Source organism: Cryptomeria japonica, chromosome 2 (assembly GCF_030272615.1).
Source record: "Cryptomeria japonica chromosome 2, Sugi_1.0, whole genome shotgun sequence".
Lineage (NCBI taxonomy): Eukaryota > Viridiplantae > Streptophyta > Pinopsida > Cupressales > Cupressaceae > Cryptomeria > Cryptomeria japonica.
Genome location: NC_081406.1, coordinates 603,681,763 through 603,706,503, shown reverse-complemented (window position 1 = coordinate 603,706,503; position 24,741 = coordinate 603,681,763). Strand labels below are relative to the sequence as shown.

The 24,741-nt window shown below is 38.4% G+C and overlaps 1 protein-coding gene across 5 annotated transcripts in view; it reads left to right on the top strand.

Annotated features, from left to right (window-relative positions):
- The window catches only part of LOC131062991 (ATP-dependent DNA helicase SRS2-like protein At4g25120), a 224,596-nt gene that overhangs the window by 90,044 nt on the left and 109,811 nt on the right, over positions 1–24,741 (top strand). For all 5 annotated transcript variants that reach the window (XR_009111007.2, XM_057996740.2, XM_057996739.2 and 2 more), the window contains exons 14-17: positions 15,246–15,359; positions 15,529–15,629; positions 22,688–22,754; positions 22,933–22,983. Coding sequence is in view for 4 of the 5 variants with exons in the window: in XM_057996740.2 (XP_057852723.2) it covers positions 15,246–15,359; positions 15,529–15,629; positions 22,688–22,754; positions 22,933–22,983 (333 nt within the window). In the remaining variant the exon portion in view is untranslated. The remainder of the gene's footprint in view (positions 1–15,245; positions 15,360–15,528; positions 15,630–22,687; positions 22,755–22,932; positions 22,984–24,741) is intronic.

Sequence of the window (24,741 nt, the reverse complement as noted above, 5' to 3'; positions counted from 1 at the left end):
TTCCCGTACAGTTTGTAGACTTTGTCGTACGATGCGAAAGAAATGCTCTGGCCGTACGGTGTGGACAATATGCTTTGCTTGTACGAGATGGAGCATCATTTGACGGTGTGGACAATATGCTTTGCTTGTACGAGATGAAGTATCATTTGTAGGGTGTGGACAATATGATCTGTCTGTACATGATGGAATTGACATGTGGCAATAACTCCTTAGAACTTTGACCTTGGTATCCAGAAGAACATCAGACAGGAGCATCAACTATAGCTTGCTTGATTTCTTCGAAGGCTTTCCTTGTTGGTGCTATCCATTCCATCTTAGCATCCTTTTTTAACATCTCATTCAAAGGTTTGATTATCTCGACAAAGCCTGTGATAAACTTTCTAACAAAATTGATCTTCTCGAAAAAAAATCTCAACTCTTTTTGACTAGCAGGCAGACTAATTCTTGAAATTGCCTCTATACACTCAGGATCAATCAGGATTCCCTTCTCTGTGATCAGGTGTCCCAACAACTTGCCCTCGGTGACCTTGAATATACATTTCTTTGAATTTAAGGAAATCCCATACCTTTGACATCTCTGAAATACCTTCCTTAGGTCTTCTACATGGTCTTCTCTCTTCTTCGAGAACACTCTTAGATCATCCATGTAAATGATTATGCATTTTCCAATTAGGTCTTTGAAGGCGATGTCCATGGCCCTTTGAAATGTGGCCCCTACATTAATTAGCCCAAAGGACATTCTTTTATAGGCAGAGGTTCCCTATTTCGTTGTAAATGTTTTTTTTTCTATCTTCAAATTCAACCAACACTTGATTGTATCTTGAATACCCGTCCAAAAAGGACATCATTTGTGATCCATTGACGATTTGTACGACCTCATCAAGCGATGGTAATGGGTAATTGTCTTTATCTGAGGCTCGATTTAAGTTTCGGAATTCAACACATAGTCTAATTTCTCCATTTTTCTTTCTGACTGGGACTAGGTTGGCGACCCACGTTGAGTGGCGCATTGGAAATATGATCCTTGCTGATAAAAACTTGTTGACTTCTTGATAGATGAGAGTTTCCAACAGTGGATGAACTGGCCTTTGGTGTTGTTTGAATGGCTTACTTACTGGCTTGAGGGGAATTGTATGCACAATGATGGAAGTATCATAAGTTTTCAAATCTTCATAACTCCACGCTATGACAACGACAAACTGTCTAATGTTCTGGATTATACCAGCTCTTTCTTCTGGTGTACAAGCTTTGCCTATGCATACATTCTTGATCTCATCTTTGGTTCCCAAATTTATCTTTTCGTATTGATCCCCTTCAATCTTTTGTCTCTTTGCTCCATTGATCTGATCTTGATCAAATATATTTTCCAACTGTATCATTCCTCTGGGAATGGTGTTTGTCTTTAAATTCAAAACTCCATCATCATCAAACTCAGTTTCTTCTATTCCTTCATCTCCATCAATTATTTGTGTTGCAAATACATTTGAGCTTGTCGAAAATTCAAGAATGTGATCATCATCATTGAACACTTGGAAGTTTGTAACATTGTTAGGAATTGATGGTATTAGTGATAACTCCATTGCTAATTGGTTTATACCATTCATGGCAAGCAGCTCCAAAGAACTGGCTTCTTGTGCCAAAGAATTCGCAACCTGATTGTTTGACCGGTTCACGAACTGAATATTGAAAGCATCAAAGCCCTCAATAAGATCCCACACTCTATTCCGGTAACGAATCAATCTTTTATCGTGGCAAATGTATTGTTTTCTCACTTGCTCTACAACTACTTCTGAATCTCCAAAAGCTCGTAAACTTTTGGCTCCTTTCTTTAGGGCTAGCAGTAATTCGTGAACCAATGATTCATATTTTTTGACATTATTCGTGCAGGGAAATTCCAGCCTATGAGCCTCAAGGTATATTTCTCCTTGTGGACTAGTTAATTCAAAACCAGCTCCAACTCCTTTCTTTGAGCGAGATCCATTAAACCTTAAGGTCCAAACTTGTTCTGTTGATTGAGAGGATGATTGAGCTAGTGTATCAGTAATGTTGTGCTCATATCCACTTTCAACATTTTTAACTTCACTCTCCTGAGAATTATGTTCCTGAGAATAATGTTCCTGAGGATCTTGTTTCTGAGAATCTTGTTTTTGATCCTTTTCCTTATTCTCAATTTTACTTTCTTCTTCAATTTCTTTAGGATCTTCAAATTGTTGAAGCTTCTGACGAGTTTCTTTTATGGTTTTGTGGCACATTTTACATGTGAATTCTGAATGGGACGTGTCGTGGATGCGACACCAGTTGGTCAACAGCAGCTCATGAATTCTTCTCTTCAATTCTACTTTTTGGCCTACACTTATCCAAATGAAGTCCTTAAAGCTTTCAAATAGCCTTTTGTCTTTGTTTTGATCATCTTGTGTGACTACTATTGCTGGTTTCGACACTATTTTAGCTTTCTTTTTGCTGGGTCGTGCATGTAACACTAAGATTTCTTCCACCCTAGGTTTATAGGAACCTAAGTCTATCTCGAGAAACAATATTTCATTGTTTTCTCCATATTCTGTAATCATCGGTTTGAGTTTCGGCATACTATCGATCTTTATCTGATTCGAGACTCCTTTCCATGGCTGCCACATATGAGAAAAGTCCATGGAAATGTATCCGTTCAACCTCCGTGATCAGTCTTTGCTTAAAAGTATGCCGTAGCCATTAGGGATATTGACGAATGAAATGCCAATATAACTTTGCACTCTAGGATCAGCTGCTAGCTGCATGTGAATATTATTTAATTCTCCAACCACAGGGACTTTTGTTTTGTCTAATTGAGTGACTTTCTTATTGGTCCGTGTAGGTATTACTCCCAATCTTTCGCACATGGCGATAGGCATCACGGTGCTAGAAGCACCGGGGTCTACTAAGCAATTATGTACAAGTTTTCCAAATATTTTGATTGATAGTAAGAATGGAGCGGGCTCGTCCTTTCCTTGGTAAAAGACCACCAGATGTTCTACTTGATTGCCGACATCTTGATTCTTTCCCTCTTGTCTCCTTTGGACAGGTTCTTGTTTTTGTGAAGTCTGTGGGAGCTCATTTGTCAAAATTTCTTCTTGGAATATATCTGTATCCTGAAGAACTTCTTCTGGCGTGATATCTTCTTGTTTTGAATTTCTTGACGATATTTGGACCATTCCTACAAAATTAGGAGGCTGTTGTTGTGGAGCATCAATCGACATTTCTTCTATGTCTTGAATAACATTTGTGCTCGTCGGAGCATTCGATACATTTCTATTTGGCATGTTTTGTGAAGTGCTCCTTGGGGCAATAACTTCAATTAGAGTGTTTAGGAGTGTTTCTTGAATCTCTGGAATTTTCATCAGCTCGATCAAGGGTAAGTTGACCTTTATTTTCTTAAATTCTTTTAGCACACATGAGCTTAATTTCTTCAACTCTTCTCTGGAACGATCTTGTGCCTGTGCTTGTGGATGTCCAACCTGAGGAGCTGTTTGTCGCCTTTGTTCGACTTGTGGTACAGTCACTTGTCTCATCCCATTTGTTTGGACATTTTGCTGACGATATTCAGGTGAATCTTTTGGAAGAGACGACACATTGGTAGCATTTGGATTTGGTGAGGTCTAAAAATTATTCGGAGGTATGGATGTGGTTAAAGGTTCATTTTGGCGGACATTCCTCTGATACACCTTGAGTGGATTTCTAGACGTCTGCTGAAACACTCGCACTTCCCTAGTTCCTTCTACTAACACGCTGTTATTCAATGGGGGAAAACTATATCCATTAATTTAATTGGTTGGTTCGGTGGGATCTGAATTTGTGATCCAACTTGGTATCGTGGCGTCTCCACTGGGCCATTTGCAGATGTAGGTGGGAATCTTGATTAGGGTGGTACAACGTATATTCTCTAACATTCTCAAAAACAAGGGCTTGGTCGTATCTTGGCGCAGGGACCAACTCATATCCTGTCACTGGAGGATCCTCTGCATTTCTTTTCTCATTTTAAAAAATATCTGCTGCTACATGAAACTTGTGACAATTCAATTTACAGTGCTGATTAGTGTTGTGCAATCTGCACCATTTTGATAATGTTGCTTCGGCCAGGAACATTTTGTCTGCGGGACGATTGTCAGCGACAGGTTGACTATCTAAGGGAGACGACACGGTACTGTTGTTGGGTTCAGTATTCCATGTTTTCTTTTGGAATCCTTGATTGTTATTTCGGAATCCTTGATTGTTATTCCGAAATCCTTGATTATTCCCTTGATAATTTTGATTATCTCTTTGGTATCTTGAAGAACTTTGACCTTGGTAATTCCCTTGAGTTGATTGATAATTCCTTCGCATGCTTTGTATTTGATTATTTTGATTTCTCAAATATGTGACCTCAGTTGACAATTTCCTAACTTGGTCAATCAATTTTTTCATTTCATCCTTCTCTTCTTGAGTTTGGATTGATATCGTTGCATTTTGAAGATATACTGGTTGTGAGGGTGGTGCTTGAGAAATAGGCCCTCCCGGGTGGAGAACTAATTGATTATTTGGAGTAGGAACCAGATTCATCACAGGAGTATGCTGAACCAATGGTCGATTGATATCTTGAATTTGATTTTGGGTAGCAGGATTTCCCAAATAATTGAGTGGCTTTGAAGTAGTACCTACTCCCAAATCATTGCTAATTGTAACTGCTGCAGCATATGCATCCTTTAAATTTGCTGGGGCTGGATTCTTTGATTTTACAAACTAGTGGTAAGACAGTCTAAGGCTATGTAATATACTCGTAGTGTTGCAACATTGTCCAAGTTGTAAGGATCTCACAACCTTGTGGAATCTGTTGTTGAATGTGTTGATCGATTCATGTGGCTGTCTCTTCACTTCCACAAATTACCGATATAAATCTATCGGTAAAATTGGTGCCCTAAATTTTTCTAAGAAAGCATCTTTCATTTGTTGCCAATTGCGGATAGACTCAGCCGACAGGTGGATATACCAATACGAGGCTTCCTCATCGAAAGTATACGGGGACAATCTACAGGCGACATACTCTTCTTGGACATCTCTATTCTGGAGGAGATCTTCAAAATTTTTAATATGTTCATCTGCAGTGCGGCTTAGGTCACCACTACGAAACTTGGAACAAAACTGGAATTGAAACCTTTGGGGCAGGTGTTTGAAACAATCTGGAAATATCTTCTTCAACAGGTATCTCTTCTCTTGATGAACCTTCTTCTTCACTTGTCACGACTGCTCTTTTTCTTTGCTTGATATTGGTAGAAGATTCTAATTCTACAAACTTTTTGGATGAGCTCGAAGCTGATCTTAGGACTCTTTGGAATTTGTCTGGTGAGGAAGAATTTGTGCGATCCAGTGTGACTTTGCTTAATCTTGTTGAGGTGGTGTGGGAACAGGTTGAGGAGTTGGCTCAATGGTTTGCGGTGGTAGTAGACGTTGTTCTCTTCGAATTTCAGTGTCAATGTGATCAACAATTTCTTCTTCTTCCTCAGGAATAAAGAACATACAACGCCAATCAGGATGATTTCTTTTTACTTCCCATGCTAGAGTGTACAATTCTATGATGAGGTTTTCTTGCTCGTTTGAGACTCAAGTCCGGTTGCACTACTAGCTCAGGATCTCTACTTGGTTCAGGCAAAATGATTGGAAGTCCCATTTTTCATCATTTCTCTGACTGAGTGGCTGATTTCAGGGAAAATCGTCGTATATCTCTATGAATCTGCTGTTGAAGGGCCAAAAATCTTTGTTCATTCAAATCCTTTTCGATTTTTGCTTCAATTTGCCGACCTTTCTCTTCTTCAGCGTGGTCTATCTTTGACTTCCAAGCAAGCGAACATAACTGATTGGTAATGTTCATCTGGTGTAGTCCTGGTTCTGGTTGCTCAAAAGGTATTTCAAAAGGAAACTCATGTTGCAACACCATACTGCTTCATGCTTACTATTTCAACTTGGAAAAAGTTCTGGATAACTCTTGATATGATCTCAAGCTGACAATGATCATGCCCTCCTAGCGCCAATTTATGTTGGTGTATGTTTAATCATATACCAAACAGTAGAATAAAATATCCAAGGATACTCTATCCTCTCTTGAACAAAATCACTACTTGTGCCAAGATTGCGAGAAAGACCACAAGGCAACTGGAAGGTCTATATGTACGAACGAGCTACTTTGTGTGGATAGCTTCTTGGGTAGTGTGTGCTGAAATACAAGGGGGACTTACGCTTGAGAATTAGTATCATTCACAAGCTGGACTTAGGCGAATTTATCAATAAATGCTCTTTATTTTTGGATTTTCTGATTTGGGATTAAAAAATAAAAGATAAAAAGGATAAGGGTTTATGAAGTCTAACTACTGCTAAGAACTCAAGAGACGGTGTAGATTGGGTGAAACCAATAAACAACACTTTGTTTCGCCACACTTAGGACAACTATGCAAAGCATGTGCAATCTTCTAAGGTTGTGCTCGAGATTTTCACACTTATGAGTAATACCAACAATTCAACAATATTACTCAAAGTAGAAGTTAAGCATCCACATCAAAAGCTCAGGCTAACTTTACACATTGAATGAAAATCATCCATCTAAAAAAAGTATGAGAAAAATTTCACTAATCTAAACTATCAATCTTTTATTCATCTAACAACTACAAAGCAAATTACTTAAAGCAAATCTATTTTTAAGTGTTGAAGAAAATATGCAACCATGCATCAACTTGATAACAATAAGACTTCAAAACAATACTGATAATGAACTTTTTATTATCCAAGTAGCTCTCCACACTGAAATGAAATGAGAGAATGTGTTTATATAGAGTTTTTGAAAAAAAAAATGAATGGCCGAGATCAATCTAAGATCAACGGTCGAGATTAAGACAACCTAACCCTAATTAGGGTTTCCCAAAGTAAAATTAACATCTAGTGCATGTAAGACAAGTGGCACAAGGTGCTATCTTTTAGGATTGCACCCCCTTCTCCTGTTGAGAGGCAGAAAGTTCAATGAACTTGGACACAATCTGATCAATCTCTTCTATTGTGAGAGGTACGGTGGGGTTGTACAGTGAAGGCGAGATGTACGTTGGTATAACCGTACGGTGGACTTCAGTGGGTGTGCGGTGGAGGGGTTGATCTTTCGTAAGTAATGAACTCTAAATATTAGGAATCCTTTATGCATGTAAATAAGATTAACAGATATGCAAGTGGAGAAAGTAAACAATGATGATATTCAAGATTTGCCAGATTCGGAACAAGTACATAGAACAAAATAGGGTGAGGGTTGAATCTCACCGAAACTGCAAATACAAAATAGGGAGGTTCTTTCACCTCCGAAATAACGGATAACAGAATTCCAACAAGAATTCGCACAATAGAGAAAAATACCAAAATTCGCATACTAACACAAATGATAGACTCAGCCATAAATATGGGCTCTGGGAAATTTCCCGAAGGGTTACAAATGGGCCGACACGACCAGACTAAGACTTGACTAATCTAATTAAATAAAGGGCTCGAAAGATTTGTTATTAAATTTGGGGCCTTACAATAAAGTAATTAAATTTATTATTTAATTATGTCGAGGACATCACACAAAGAATCAACTGAAATACCCAGAAGATGCGCAAACTTCAGTTGTATGAGTGACCCCAATGCATGTATGGAGGTTAGAATTCGCTGAATGTCAAGAGGGGAGAAGGTTTCCCACAAGTCACATTCAGAAATAAATTAACACAACATATATGAGAGAAGAGCCACAAAACATACACCTATGATGAAGGTAAGAAAACATACACAGCATACATAAGTTGAAGAAAGGCAATAATAGCAATTTCAATTCATTCGAAGGCCAATGGCCAAACTTATAGTTGCAAAATGTAGAATAATACAAGAGAAGTGAAAGAGCATGGAATAGCTCAAGCTAGCAGGGAGAGAACCCTTTACAATGAGGCTTAACAACCTTTATATAGAAAATTGGTTACAAGAGTGATCATGATCCCTATGTGTGCAGGGAATTGTCAGTCTGGGAGTGCAGGGAAGTGCATGCATTTGACTTCTGTACATGCAAGCAACCTAGCCATACAGTGAAAATATAACCTTGAGAAGGGTGGATTGACTGACCGTCCAAAGTCAGAGCATGCAAACATGACATAAGTTACCACAACAAGCATGGCCCCATACCTCTCTTGATGGAAATCCTGCCAAAATCATTAAATGCACCCCTATGGCTCCACAAAAGAAGGTGTACAAGTCACAAAAGTCGTTAGTGCATTTAAAGCTTTGAGTGTTAATCACGCCATCCAGAAGTGATGCAAGCCGGAAAGAAGTCCGAGGACTTCAGAAAGTCGGGTTCCTGAAGTGGGGAAGACAAGGAAGGAACTACGGAACCTCGCAGTTCCGGAGAAGAGGGAAAGGTAGCGAGGAAGGGACTTCGGAATCTTGGGGTTCCGAAGTTCCGGGAAGGGGAAGGAGACAAAGAGAAAAGAACCTCGGAACCTCGGGGTTCCAGAGTTCCAGACAAAGAAAGGAAAAGGCGAAGGAGGGAACTTCGGAACCACAGGGTTCCGGAGTTCCGGGGAAGGGAAGGAGAGGCAGCAAGGAACTTTAGAACCTCAAGGCTTCGGAGTTCCGGGAAAAGAAAAGGGAAAGGGAAAGGAACTTCGGAACCTCGGGGTGCTGGAGTTCCGGGAAATAGGGAAAAAGGGGGCTAAGGAAAGGGAGGAACTTCAGAACCTCGGGGTTCCGGAGCTCTTGGAAAAAGAGAGAAGGCAAAGGCAAGGAACTTCGGAACCTCGGGGTTCCGGAGTTCCGGAGTTTCGAGGAAGGAGGTTCCAGAGTTCCGAGGAAGGAATGGAGACAAGGAAAGGAAAAGGCCAAGGGAAGGAACTTCGGAACCTCGGGGTTCCGGAGAGAAGAAAGGGAAGGCTAAGGAAGGAACCTCAGATCCTCAGGGTTCCGGAGTTCCGAGGAAGGGAAGAAGACAAGGAGGGAACTTCGGAACCTCGGGGTTTCGGAGTTCCGGAGGAAAGAAAGAGAAGCTAAGGAAAGAACTTCCTCCAGGCAAGACAACACTTCACAATTCCTAATTCCATTGCTTTTCTCCTTGATCAACTGGGGCAGCGCCAGTCTATGGATTGTATCTCTGATCGGTTCTCACTGATGCACCAAGGTTGTCATAAAATGACAACATTTTTGGCGACCTCTGCGGGATGCTTGCTTGATTAGCATGAATTCCAGAAGCCTTGAGCATCCATTGGGCACAGAGTCACAACTGCAAGAAAGAAGAAAAATCTCTCCTCTATAACTCGCAAAGGATCAAGATCAGCCATTCTGAAGGGGAACAACCTGTGCTTGTGCACTTCTTGGAAAACAAGAAACCTAACTGATAATTACATCGTTACAGTAAGAGGCAACTGATGCTTTTGCCTTTGTCAAAGAGGAACATTCACCATCTAGCTGCAATGGTTGAAATCTCTTGTATGCATACATTAGATCACACATACTACTCATGTGGTGAAAGAACACTTCACCATTTACCTTGCCACCATAGGGAAGCCATAGAAAATAGCCACCTGAAACATCCGTGGATGCATGAAGCATACACATAGTAGCAAGGGAGGAATTTTCTAGGAGTCGGCTTGCATCAAAAGAACTACTCCTTGCAAAAGAGAAGGCATCTCTATTGTACAAGGGGGCATCATTTTTTTCACAATAGCCGATCTCCTTTTGGTGTGAGTTGAAACCAAAGGAAAAGGCCTCAAACTCACATGGTGATGAAAAGTGTACCATATCTCCATCTTAGCCTACACAATGGGGCTCTTCAGGCGCATCAAATTGAAAACTTTGAAGCTCGGGTATATTGTCAAGTTGAGTAACAAAAAGACCGTCGGCATGACCAACATGTTGTTGCTCAACGTCGTTGAACTTTGCATGTTGGTCCCAAGTGAAACATTCAAGCTCAGGCACATCATCCCTAATGCCAAAAGAAACATCTTCACCTTGAACGAAGACCTCATATTCAACATCATCACTTTCAGGGATAGGGGAGAACCAACATACATCATAATCACATGTGCTGATATCCAACTCATTAGCACAAATCTCAGGTTTATGAGACACCTCACAAGAATATCTAAAATCTTCAGATTGTCTCTTTGTTTTTGTTTCCTCCTCCAGGCAACATAATGCAACAACCTGAGGTTCATGGCACGATCCATCCGTCATGCAATCTACAACAAAACCATTACCCCTTGTGCCCTCCTCAAGACTACCATGTTGCTCCAGAGCTACCACTGGGGAAGGTGTAGACATATCCTTCTCCTCATGATCAATAAAGAAAGGAAGATTGACAAATGAGAGGACAATGTCCTCTTTACCTTCACGCTCCTCATGCTCAATGTCTTGCTCCTGCAATTGATTGTTCTCAATATCCTCCTGCAGCATTGTCGATTCCTCCTCCTTTAGAGCATATGAAGACTCACCAATGGCTGATTGAACCCCTTTTGTCATGAGGAGCATGGGAACCATCTGTCCTCCATACAATAGGTCCCCCCTTAAAAAGGGAGATAGCATTAGGAAAGGGCCTAGGTGGTGGGGTATTTTGCAAAACGCACTGAGGAGAAGGTTCTTGTATAACAACAGCTGGAGCTTCCTTGAAACCTGGAACTTTAAAACTAGGGGGGGGAGTTGAAGGCTTTGGAGGTCTGCCCTGCCCGAAGCTTGGGATTTCAAACTTAGGAACCCTTGGAGCAGAAACCTCCTCCTATATGAGCTGCATCTCTATGGCTGCTAGTTGCTTAATTTCGTCCTTCCTAGCAGAGGCAAGCTACCTTGCAAGGAACTCCTTATGTTCTCTTTGGGCTCCCATTTGTTGTTGCTGAAGCTGAGCTTGATAAGCAAGTTGATCCTGTCGTAAATCCCACTCCTGTTGTCTCTTCAACTCCTCCAACTGCTTGGTGAAATCAAGGAACACACTTTTGATTTCTGCAATTTGCCTTTTTTTGTCATCTTGGGGCTAGTTGGGCTGCCAAGAAGGTTGAGCAGGGGTGGGTGGGTGGCAAGCATTAGGAAAGTACCCACCTATTGCTGAAGTGAAGTTGTCTGGGTTGAAACTAGGAGCAGTCCTAGTTCGGTCCTGTTGGTAAGGAGGAGAAAAATGACTGACATTCTCATAGAATGGGGGTGAATAGAAGTTACACCCATGATATGAACTCATTTTAAAGCATTTGAAAGAGATGGAGCTTGTTTATCAAAATGCCCAAAGAGAGCCGACAGACCCTCTCAACCAGAGACTGATAACATACCACAGATTCACCAAATGATTGCAGAGTCGCCAGGTGCTTGAAAGATGTTGCCTCCAAAGGCTTGACGAATCGAAGAACACACCGAATCTTCAGTTGGATTGGGTTTAGGATTGCATGACCTCAGAACCTCGGGGTTTCGGAGTTAAGAACTTAGGCACCTCGGAACCTGGGGGTTCTGGGGAATTGGACCTGCAAACTTCGAAACTTGGGGGTGCTGGACTTCCAGGGAAGGAACTTCGCATGAACAAGAACTGGACTTGTTGAGCAGAGTCGCCAAGTGCTTGAGAGATGACTCCCTCTAAAGGCTGAGACACTAAGAACAACACTGAATCCTTAGCATGTACGTCGAAATTAAGTGCCATTGGGCATGTCAAAAACTGTTATCACAATCTTGTACCCTTTTGAGCTATCAACTTAGCAACCTTGTGAAACATGGAAACAACTCTGAAGTGTGAGGCCTTGCGTAAGGGGGTTGAATCTCCGGAGAAGGCCGACTGCCTTCTCAATCCAGGTGCAGGTGTTGAACCAACTCAACACTTCAAAACTTACTCCTAAGCCTATCTTAACAACTTGCAAAGGAAAAGAGAAGAGAGAAATACTTAAAATAAAAGAGGTGATGCACCAAGAAGAGATTGTTTCTTTTCCTACCCGAAATGACACAAAGAATCGACTGAAATACCCAGGAGATGCACAAACTTCAGTTGTATGAGTGACCCCAATGCATGTATAGAGGTTAGAATTCGCTGAATGTCAAGAGGGGAGAAGGTTTCCCACAAGTCACATTCAGAAATAAATTAACACAACATATATGAGAGAAGAGCCACAAAACATACACCTATGATGAAGGTAAGAAAACATACACATCATACATAAGTTGAAGAAAGGCAATAATAGCAATTTCAATTCATTTGGAGGCCAATGGCCAAGCTTACAGTTGCAAAATGCAAAAAAATACAAGAGAAGTGAAAGAGCATGGAATAGATCAAGCCAGTAGGGAGAGAACCCTTTACAATGAGGCTTAACAACCTTTATATAGAAAATGGTTACAAGAGTGATCATGACCCCTGTGTGTGTAGGGAAATGTCAGTCTGGGAGTGTAGGGAAGTGCATGCACTTGACTTCTGTACATGCAAGCAACCTAGCCATACCTTGAAAATGCAACCCTGAGAAGGGTGGATTGACGGACCCTCCAAAGTCAGAGCATGCAAACATGACATAAGTTACCACAACAAGCATGGCCCCGTACCTCTCCTGATGGAAATCCTGCCAAAATCATTAAATGCACCATTGTGGCTCCACAAAAGAAGGTGAACAAGTCACAAAAGTCGTCGGAGCATTTAAAGCTTTGAGTGTTGATCACAGCATCCGAAAGTGTTGCAAGCCGGAAAGAAGTCCGAGGACTTCGGAAACTCGGGTTCCCGAAGTGGGGAAGACAAGGAAGGAACTTCAGAACCTCGGGGTTCCGGGGAAGCGGAAGGAGAACTTCGGAACCTCGGGGTTCCGGAGAAGCAGAAGGAGAACTTCGGAACTTTAGAGTTTTGGAGAAGACGGAAAGGCAGCAAGGAAGGGACTTCAAAACCTCGAGGTTCCAGGAAGGGGAAGGAGACAAAGAGAAAAGAATTTCGGAACCTCGGGTTTCCGGAGTTCTGGGAAAATAAAAGGGCAAAGAAAAGGAACTTCGGAACCTCGGGGTTCCGGAATTCCGGGAAGGGGAAGGAGACAAAGAGAAAAGAACTTCGGAACCTCGGGGTTCCAGAGTTCCGGAGATTGAAAGGAAAGGGAAAGGAACTTTGCCAAGTTTATGCAAATCCCGTCCTTCACAAAATTTGGGAACAATGGGTGTAATGTCCCCATTTTGCGAGCATCAGAGTTTGTAAGAATTAGCCTATCATTTGACCCTCGTAGGCTAATAATTATTGATAGAGGGCCTCGTGTGGCAGTTACTTGGTGATTAGAGACATTACTCTTCAGCTGGATTCAGGTTTTGGCCTTTGCACAGGTTTTTTGACTCAGATTGGCACACTTACTATTTATAGTAAGTTACTATTTTGGGAGAGTCAGGGTTCCTATTAATAGAAAGACACCTGAGCAGAGCTTATTGGCAGTGTCAACCTTGATTGGGCCTTTACAGCTATTTCTAGACTCAGTTCCACATACTTACTATTTATAGTAAGTCACTATTCAGGGTTTCTATTTTTAGACAGGCATCCAATCACATGGAGAGCAGGGAGAGTCGACTCCTGGCTCAGACGGTTTAGCAATCAGACAAGTACATCAAGAGATATTAAAGTTTAAGTGACTTAAGTGATTTATTTAATATTTTAATATTATTATAAAGTTCTAAAGTAACTTTATAATAATAAAGTCACTTTAATATAATAAAGTGCGTTAAGTGAATAATTTAATGTGGGAATAAATCTTTTATCCCACATTGGCCAGGAAGGTGTTTGAGCTGTCTTAAGGAAAGAATAAAAGGAAAGGCAAGAGTTCATTCTCAGCATCCAGTTGATGAATAGTATTTTGATTGATTTTTTTATTTGTGGAGCCTAGGGCTTTCGCAATTTTCTTCTTTGATCATAGGAAACGAAAACTTCCTATTGATAGTAATTTTGAAGGTGTGAAATAACACCTGAATTATTGCAGTTGTGGGAAAGAATACTTCAGTTCTTTCATTTGTGCAAATTGGTGAATTTTTCTACAAGGGTTTGAAGTTTATTGTTGGAGAACATTTATAATTGGTTGTGAATTGTCCTTCTTTGGCACATGGAGTTATATCATTCTTGTTGGGAGAGATTATCAACAAATTATTCAGGGTTTTAAGAGCAGATTGCAAGTTTGTTCTTGCTGCTACAGTGCGCATGAACAGTGCACGTGAACAGTGCGCGTGAACAGTGCGCATAAACAGTGCGCGTGAACAGTGCCACGCTACAGTATTTTGCTTGATTCCGATTGCAACTTTCATCTCCATCATTAAGCATCACTATTATCAGGTTCCTCTTGCAACTATTAGTAGCTAGTATTGAAATATTAGGCATATAATTTTGCTGTTGTAAGTGATAACTTAGAATCAGATTTGGAATTGATGTAGTCTTTTTGTAAGCCAATTAGTCTTGGCAAATCCATAGCAGCATTGTACTTAGGAATGAATTCAATAAAGAAGATATATGTTGCATGCCAGTTGTTTGTCGAAATGTCAGTTGGCTGTAGGTATGCATTCCATATCTAGTTTTCATGTATATGCATTAAAAATACCAAAAAGAACTGCACTCGCATACTAGTTCATTGTAAGAGGTATTGTCAACATCATTGGTGAACTTCCTAAATTTCTTGGCAACTTTCAAAGTGTATCAAACAATCTGAAATACAAAAATCAGAATAGAGAAAGACAGCATACAAAGTGTTTGACAATATTCCTTGAGCCAAAATCAGTCAGTTTGGGCAAGGGATATTACAATGGGGTATTGCAGTGCTGCATATGTGAGTTGGTTGGGATGGACTCATTCCAATGCAATGAAGTTAGTCAGGAAATAACGTTGATTCCTTGAGATTATTTTAATAGTTATCTTAGTTTCTTTTATCAGTAATATATATTTTCTATTTGTATTTTGATGGAAAGATTTCTGTATGAAATACTATTGCTATATTGAATAATGCTTTGCTGTCTGCAGAAGAATGCTAACTGATATTATTTTCCGAGGCAATAAAATTTGTAAGATGTGATATTTGCTTTTACATAACAGTATAATTGTTTTTCTACAAGTGGGCTTTGCCTGCATTTCTATTTTATATTGCATAATATCTCTGTCTGATACCTCCATTTAGTTGAAATCAAATATTCTTGGGAAAAAGATAAACTAAGGTTTTACATGATATTTTTAAACTGGGCATGAGGTTGTCATTGAGGCATTTATTCTAGATTTCTTGTTTGAATAGGTAATCAAAGCTGTTATTGCTATGCTCCAAACTGCTTTTCATACATTTGGAGATGCTCCATATCGCCGTGTCTTCAAAGCATTATACCCAGGAGCTAAGGAAGATCAAAAGAGAGTGAGTATTATCATGTCTACCGTTTTGTGTATCAAAGATATAATTGCTGAAGTTTGTAATATTTCCCTAAATGTAATTTTAGGCATTAATGATGCTAGGTATGTATTCTATGGGTTTTAATAAATATGTATGATATTGATATGAATTTTGTAATTTTCTGTGGCTACAGGCTGTTGACTACGTGGAGAAAGTTGCAAAGAGTACTAAATGTGGATTTTTTGCAGCTGCTCATGATATCTTTACTGCAAAGGTTTCTGGCATGTTTAACAGGTTGTTTCTTTTATTAAAAGTTCAAGAAAATCATTTAGGGTGAAGAATTGCTTGAAATAATTGTTAAAAACATTTATCGTTTAGTTGATGTATTTCTTGTTTCCATCCCATTCCTCCAATTTTGGTGTAGCAAAGATAAATCATTTTGGGTTGCATGAATTTTTTTTGGGAATTATGAGGTAGGAAAAAGAGAATATAGTTTTATGACCATAAAGCATTTGGTCAATATACACTCACACTTGAGAAAGTTCCTAAAGATCTTTCACATTCAATGTCTGAAGTTTTTTCTCCAAGATTTGTGTCATTACACATTGATCAACAACATGATATGGGAAGAATATAGAAAAATCTACTGATAGAATATGTCCTTAAGGGTTGAGTTTAATTGATGGTTTAGATTCTTTGTTGGTCAATGTGAAGGAGGTGAGAGATCATATTTTAGTATTGAAACATGCCATGATGGATAGAGTCTCAACCCACAAGCGTTTCATGGAGAAGGTCAAATTAACCACAACGCTTGGGTTGTTGAAATTGATAAAAATGGGTGTGCTGAAGAGTGCAAAAGAAGAATGTTCTTTTAGCTGGTCAAAACAGAACAAATTTTTGGTTCAGCTTCTTTAGGACATTGTTATTGCATTGTTCATATGTTTTCAATATGAAATGAGGCAAAGGAATTAAGTTGACATGACTCCATTTCCGTGTGCAACCTTTTGTCTTCAGCTTATTATGGATAAATTATGTCCATAAGTAATGATTGTTCCTATTCCCCAAGTTGTTGGGCTTTGTTGGCTCTATATTACAAGGAGCAAGGATAAAGGTTTATGTTGAGGATATTTAGTAGCAGCTCCATCTAGCTAAAGGGATAAAATTTGAATGGCTTAGCTAAGGATATTTAGACGCAGGAATGAGTAGGAGACTGGTTCTAGTGTTGAATCTGACAATTTTTTTGGTTTGGAATTACCATCCGTCCTAGAATTAGAGATGCCACCAGGATTATCTGTGCTATACTGCATCATATTAAAGATCAAATTGTGTAATGTCCCCTTCCTAATTGGCCATGAAATCACAATTGCAACAACTTAGGGTTAGGGTTTTATCTTATCAAATAAATATTTTTTCGATGATGCGATCCTGAATTCGAATTCGATAATTGTCAGTCTGGTCTTTATGCTGTTCCTTCATTCTATTTATCTCTTATTCAATGGAATGATGATGTCTGATGAACTGATCTGCTCTTATCGGTCAGTGTTTTTGATCCTTGGTTCAATCTAAAATTCCTTTATTTTCTTAATTAGAATTGTTTCTCCTTCGATCTGCTGAGTGTCTTCTTTGGTGTGATTGTGCTTGTGTGTTTTCTTCCTCCTCAAATGAGACCTTCTTCCCTTAATTTCTTCCATTGTAAGGGAGAAGTCACACCCCTTCATCATGCCTTCCCTTGGCAAGGGTCACAACCTTCCACAATTACCATTCTATCAAAGGGTCACAACCTTTTATCATTTCTATCCTCAAAAGTCACTTAATTTCTGCCGATTCCTTTCTGTTGTGACGTTTTCACACATTGCTCCATTACAAATGGGGACCCCCATTTTTTCGCTTATTAGTTACGGTTTTCTAGTTAGCTGTCATAGCTTGGCATCACTGTCTTAGTCTTTAACCTTTTAGTGAGGGAAGGTTAGTCTAGCTTGTTGGGATATGATGGGTCAGGGTCAAAGTTGTTGATGTTGTCATAGAGCAAGAAATAATGTCAATGTTGTTAAAAGTTGTTAGAATATTGCAAGGACGTTGTCTAAAATGGTAAGGCGCTAGGGTTGATTTTGTCTAAGTGTTGAGTGTTAGTCTTGATGAGCTAGCAATGTTGTGAAAGTAGGTATGTACTATATGCCCAAGGTTAGATGCATACAAGACGGAATGGACGAACCTATGATGAGATTGATTAAATGGAGAGAGACCACCTTGACACCTTGTGCAAGCACAGGTGTATTTTGTGCTCACCTTGTGCAAGAATAACCTCAATGTGTGCCCGAGCTCATCTATCCCCTAGCATGCTTGAACGACCTTGCTCAAGGCAATGAATTTGATCAAGACATTACAAAGTTTGAAAACAAAGTTGAAACAAATGGCTAATTATAAGGCTGAGTGCATAGTGCAAGCTCACATGCACAATGCACCCTAGGTTGTGCATGAGTAGAAGCAAAGTGCACCCAAGATCATGAATCTCAAACTCACAACCATGTGAGCCAATAACCATCCCAAATACATTCGAATAACAAGGATAATCCAAGAAATATGAAGTAAAAGGCAGCAAATTTGATTAAGAAGCCAGGAGTTTGATATCAATTTCTCAAAATTTTTGCTAAGTGTGTGCTTGAGTGCATTGTGGAAGCCTCCATGCATTATGCGCTCCTATTTGTGCACCTCCACATGCACTATGCACTCCTAGCTGCATTCGGCACTCAAAAAGGAAGGTAAGGAGTCAGGTCAGTGTGAAACCAGCACAAAGGAAATGTAGCAAACTTCGCTCAGCAACAGTACTCAAACTCAGATATAAAACACAAAAATCAGACAAGCAGATGAAGAAGATCAGAATTAAAGATCCTAAAATGCTAACCTAATTTGCAGGGCAGAAGGGATTTTGTTGAATTAAGTGATGAATTTTGTTGAGAGAGGGACATTTGACTTATATTTATACATATTCATGGTGCAAAACAAAACTTAGCCGACTTGATCAAAGCAAAAAGCAAAGTAAACAAATCAGTATAGGGCCGACTTGTGCAAACACCTATGCAATATGTGGTTAGGAGGAATTTGTTCAAGTATTGTATAGGGTGCATTGTGCACTCGTACATGCAATATGCATTCTTGATGATCCATAAGACACTTTTGAACCCACTCAAAAAATAGAGGCTAAAGTCGGCCCTTTTGAGTGAAAATTTAAATGTAAAACAAACAATTATCCATCACAGCCCACCTAATAGGAATTAAAATAATTTAATTTTAAGTACTTAAAGTTGCAAGTCGGTCAAATGGAGAAGAAATAAATTCAAGGGGTATAGAATCATATAAAACAAGGTGAAATTCACCCATTCAAATGGCAATCAAGTCCGATTCGCAGTAAATCATCAGCAGAGAAGACCTACAGCTAAATCAGAGGTAGATCATAGCGAATTTCAATCAGATCTGATGCGAGTTTAACTGAAGGCTGATTTCCATATATTACTGGGCTTGTTTTGGAGCAAATACTAGCAAATCTTAATGTAATTAGCCTAGAACTGATTGTGATTTTCGGGATGGAGATCAGGCATTCTGATTTGAGTGAATTCTACTATCTTGGATTTCCGAAGCTAGTACACCAAACAACGAACCTCAATGAGGGAAATCAAGATGAGAGAATTCAGGATTAAGGATGTAAATATAACACAAGGATGAAGTTCCCAAGTGCTAGGAAGATGAAAATGTAAGTGTGATCAAGTTAGATAGTTTCAGAAGAGTTAATCAAAGTTAGAAAGTTGACTTGATCAAGATGATGCAATTTGGGAATATGATCATCACCACGTCACACCAGGCAATCGAAAATGTTGAGTATCAAGAGATATTGTTCAACCATATACACTTGCGATGATCTACAAGGAATAAGCTAAGGTGGCATCCTCATCATCATTCAACCAATCAAAGGGTTCCACATCAACTCGTCCAAGTTTGATGTATTTGACTCATCCTATGAAGGCACAAAGTTTGAGATACCTAACCTCGATTCCTATTGGTTTGAATTCAAAGAATGGACATGTGTCCAACTCAATGTAATGATCTCATTGGTCAAGAAAGAATTTGATGTAACAAACCCTAATTAGGGTTTTATTGTTAGATCTTGGCCATTGATTTGAAAATCGATCCGAGCCATTCATTGTAAGGAGACCTCTATATAAGGCTCAACCTTCTCATTTGTAAAGGTTAATAGACATTAAATAGTTAATAGCTAGACAATAGTAGTTAGAAGTAGAAGTAGAGTAGGCGAAGGAAAGAAGGAATTGTTGCCAAGACTTGTGGAAATAAATTTGAATTTATTGAAGTTATGGTGGATTTCTATGTGTAATTTCTACATGTTGCATGGTTTCTTGTTACTTCTTAAAGTTAATTAGAGTTCATTGATTATGGTGGATGCTTATGAAGATATTGTGATGAATTCCTTGGTTCATACTTTTTGTAGTTTGCTGATTGTAAGATTGTCATGTCCCCTCTTTAGCTCTGTCTAGCAGAGTCATGTGAGTTAGCCTATTATGGAGTCTTGTAGGTTGGCAATGGTGGATAGAGACCCAGTCAGGATATTCAGTGTTTGGATTTGGTGTTCTTGGCAGTAGTAGACCAGTTTGGAGCAGTTCCTTGATTTTAGGAGGCAGTTCCTACATTTTAGGAGGCAGTTCCTACTTTCTAGGAGGTTGTGACAACGTCCAGGGTTGGGGTTCCATGAGACCATTCCTTGGTTTCAGTTTCAGGAGATTTGGGTGTGTTTCCTAGTTTCTAGGAGCATCCCTAGATTTTAGGGATGAGACTGCCAGTTGATCCATGATTTCCGACATCAATCACAGACAGGTGACAGGTTCCATTTCAGACTTTTGGAGTCATTTGAGCCTTTTGCAGCTATTTGGGTTATATTTTAAATATATTTAAATATTTCCTAAGTTAGCATTTAATTAATTAAATAAGGCTATGTTTATAGCCATTTTGGAGTAATAAGGGGTTTTTGGCTTCATCTGGATGCATATGCCCATGTGTTATAGCTCTTTGGAAAGGTCTTGAACTTTTCTAAATGTTTCCCATTTGTCAGGGACCTTTTTGATGAACGAAATTCTTTTATATTAAAAAAGTGGCGTTTTCTCTATGCTTGGCGACTAAAAATGAGAAATAAGACTTTATAAGCCTAAGCGCACTTTTCATACACTTTTAGGGTTCGAGCTAGAGGGAAGGAGTTATAAGGAGATGGTAACCTAATTATCAAGGATCTTTTACACATTTGCATCTTTGATTTGGAGAATTTGCTCTGGAGAGCGATTCAACATTTGGGATGAAAACCCCAGGGTCTTGCTTGTCTGGGACGTAGCCCCCAACACAGTAGTTTTTGGTTCTAGCATTCAGTTTCAGTGCCTTGGAGTTGGTACGACAACTTTCTGGAGGATTCAGTGGACAGAGTTAGGGTTTAGCGTGGAGGTTGGGGTTTCCATCTTGGCATCACCTAACAGCCGTATGGCTGTACCTTGCAGCCATTTCTCTTCCCATGTGGAGCTATGTAAGAGCCTTGGACATTTGCAACAGCTTCATTCTTGATTGCAGTATTCACTCTTTATCCAGGTTGGAATCATTGTTATTGTAATCTTCTTGGAATTGTTTGGAATCACTATCTGGATAATTATTTGATTTAAATAATCAGAAATCTGCTTGGTATGATTCTGATTTGTCTGTGTATGAACATTTATTTCCAGTACTCTTTTCATGTACTTGTTCTTCAATTATTACTTGCTGAAAAACTATCAAAAATAAAAAAATAAACAAACCTTTTGCAACTTTTGTCTATTCTCTAAAACCATTAAAGGAAACACAGGAAAATATAGTTTATTAGTTTAAAAACTACAGCAGATCAGCAAGGGGATCCATCAAGGATCTTTCAAAGATACAACGTAAAGTTAGCCTGAGCCTAATCATTGTGCTAAGTTCGATTGTGGATGCTTGTTCAAGTTGTGCCAACATTGGGCATATGGATGATGTATTTGCAATGTGAAAATCTTCCATTTCCTTAGAAGTTTGCATCAAGTTTGCGTAGTTATTGTCCTCATGGCCAAACAAATCTTGGTTTAAGGGAGTTTGTCTATCTAAGTAACATTGATCGTCATCATTGATCTTAGGAGTAGTGTAGTCTTTCTAAACCCTTATCTCTTTTGCCTTTATTTTTCAAGCAAGTTAGCATAGATTCCAAGTTCCAGCGAGAGTTCATAAACGTAAGACCCCTTGTGATTCCAGCAAAATCATATCATATTCACTGAGTCTATCCCAAGTAATTAGGTCACATAGTTCTCATTGTAAACGTTGGAGTTTCCTTATTTGATCACATCATTCAGCATATAAGGTTTCTTTGTTCAAGAGAGGATACAATACCTTGGTATTTTATTCTGTGTTCGAGGTGCACAAAAAAAACACATCAACACTTTCTTCTTCCATTAACCTTCCTTAATTCCTATCCTCCATTCTTTCTTCCTTTAGTATTGTTTGGATGAATTATCTTTTGTTTCCCCTTCTCAAATGAAATGATCTCCCCTTTATACCTCCTATTTGAGGGAGTCACAACTCTTCATTTCATACCCTATAACCATTCATTAAACTCAATTAAATTTTATTTATATTATGTTCTATTTTTGTTCTTTTATATTTTAATTTTATTGTTATTATTTAATAAATTATTAATAAATCCTATTTCAATAAGGGGACATTACAAATTGAGCCTCATGTTGGCTGACCATTTGCTTCAATGGTATTGTTATGGCTGTATCAGAATAAACATTAATTATGAATATTCAATGGACAATATCTTGATATCAAGACATGGAAAGGTAGAAGAATCTAATAAATAAAAGGAGGGGTGTATATTCTATCTCTCTGATCTTTCCCTTGTGGCACCTATTCCTTGAATTTTCTTTATGGTTGACATTAGAGGCATGAAATTTTCTTATGCTCAAACTCTTAAATTGTTCTTTTATTTGCATCATATGGCTGCAGCTTTAGTAATCAATGTGTTACTATGTGGGGTTATGGTAAGAAAAGTTTATACTATCAAGGGTTTTACTTGTTTGAAGCTGACATTGTGTTTATTAGGAGACTTACAAAGTTTTCTTATAGGATGCCAGGGGTCCAGGGGACTCTTCTTCTTGATCAATCTCCTTATAATTTCTTTTTAACTTTATTTTCAAAATGATATGCAATTTGGAAACTTAAAATCCTTAATATTTTATTTCTTATTTAGTATTCTCCTTTATTTGGTTCTCAATGCTAACCTTTTTATATTTTCTATTCAGACGACAACTTGCTCAAGGTCGTAGAGTGCTTTTTATTATTCAGACTATTCAAAAACTTGTACACAAGGTAGGTTTTCGTTTGCTATTTTTCATGATTTTTGTCAAGTAGCTTGTAAACTAAGTTCTATTTTTGTTTTAGATTAAGTCAGAATGGCTTGAGAAATATCATGGCTGGTGACATTGTAGTTAACTGCTTCTTAGGGATCTTGTGAGAAACAATTTAATATTATTGTTGATATGGACAGGAAAAATCTTTGTCAGCAGTTGTAACATCAGCAGTTAATTTTATACCTCAGGTTTGGCAAACTTGAAATGATATTCAATTCTTGTTCAATGAAAAGAAAAGTGAAATTTGCTATATTACCATGAAGATGACAAATTGATTGTAAGACAATTTGAAGGATCTTTAAAGTCTTGTTGGGCACTCTATAGACAAGTTTTTTAATTTGAACACTAGCTAAATTGTATCAATGATAACTTCGAGATTCATAATATTCAATGCATAATATTTGTCTCTTGAATACATTAGAACAAAGACATAAAATAGTTGAATTGATGATGCAATGTTTTTTGTTTTTTCTCTTGATCCTAATAGATAAATTTTTTTTAGAATTGTTGATAATATATACAAAAGGGGCTTCACAGGTTAATTTTAGTGCAGCACACAGTGATTTTAAGTTTTACTAACAGACATCAACTCTTACTGCTACACATGTTTGATAAATTAGAGGATGGTAAATAAAAACAGAAAGATGGTTAAAGATGCCTATGTGAACATTAAATGCCATCATGCATGATAAAAACTACCATTAGAACCCCAAATCTACTTGGGAACTATGTCTCGGTTGATTTCTATGGGGCGTAAGAATGCCATTAAGAACTTACAGGTTACTTAGTAGACAAATTTGACTAGCTAACTTGAGAGTTACGTTGAAAGTTGAATGGAAATGTAAAGACAAATGTTGAAGCACCTGTACACATTCGATGTAAGCAGGGGATAGCAAATAAATCTGTTCTATTGAATGAGAACATGGTAAAATAAATATCAAAACTTATGATGGACTAGAAACAAAAAAATGTGTATTCCAATGAACCCAATCCAAAGAGCATTGTGAATGTATTTTTGGTGAATAGAATCTATCCACTTTATGACTTGATAACTAACAAGACTTCTAAAATTATAGAGCGCATACCTATGTGTCATAAGATTGAGCAAGTGCTAGAGCCATTTGTATTCTAACTTGTTTGGTGCCGTAGTGCTTCTTGATGAGCATGTTTATGCTACAAACTCTCCAAATTTTGAAGATGTCATTCATTCAATTAGAGTTGATGCTCATTCTTTTATGCTTGGACTCATGGTGCTTTAAAAAGTGCTCTGGAATTTGCAGTGTGATTCACTTTGGACTAAGGTTCTATTGTGAAGTTTACAGTTTGCAAAAGAGCCTTTGTTAGTGACTTTGAAGTGAAGATGATGATGCACTGTACATATGTTAAAAGAATATTAATCCAAGATTAACTACTTAACATTGAACCATAAGCAACACAAAATAAAGTAACAAAATGAAAGACTATCATACTACAACAAATTTGAGTGAAGGTCTGTGAAGTGGGGAAATTGTTTGATGGAGACAAATCCACATGTATCAATGAATATGACACCTTGAAATCTTCCAACAATCTTTCTGCTACAAAAAATAAGAGAATTTCAAATAATAAGATAATTGTGTACCACACTTAAGAAACGGAAAGATAATCTCTATTTTATAAGGGTGGAAATAGGAGCTATGTGTGCAACTCTAAGCTTCTATATTTGTCACCTTGTATTAGTGTGCGCCTATGGGTTTTAGTTCTCATCACAAGAGGTGAGCAAACATGTGTGCAGAGAAAAGAAGTTATATTCTAATATTCCTTGCAAAGTGTTACACCCCTATGAAACTTTCAGTGTCTAGGTCTTTTTTTTTACTTATTGAAAATTAGGGTTCTATTAAGGGGACAAAAGTGCCCAGAAACCCCATTTCAATTAAACTAGATTAAACATAATTAATAAGCATTGC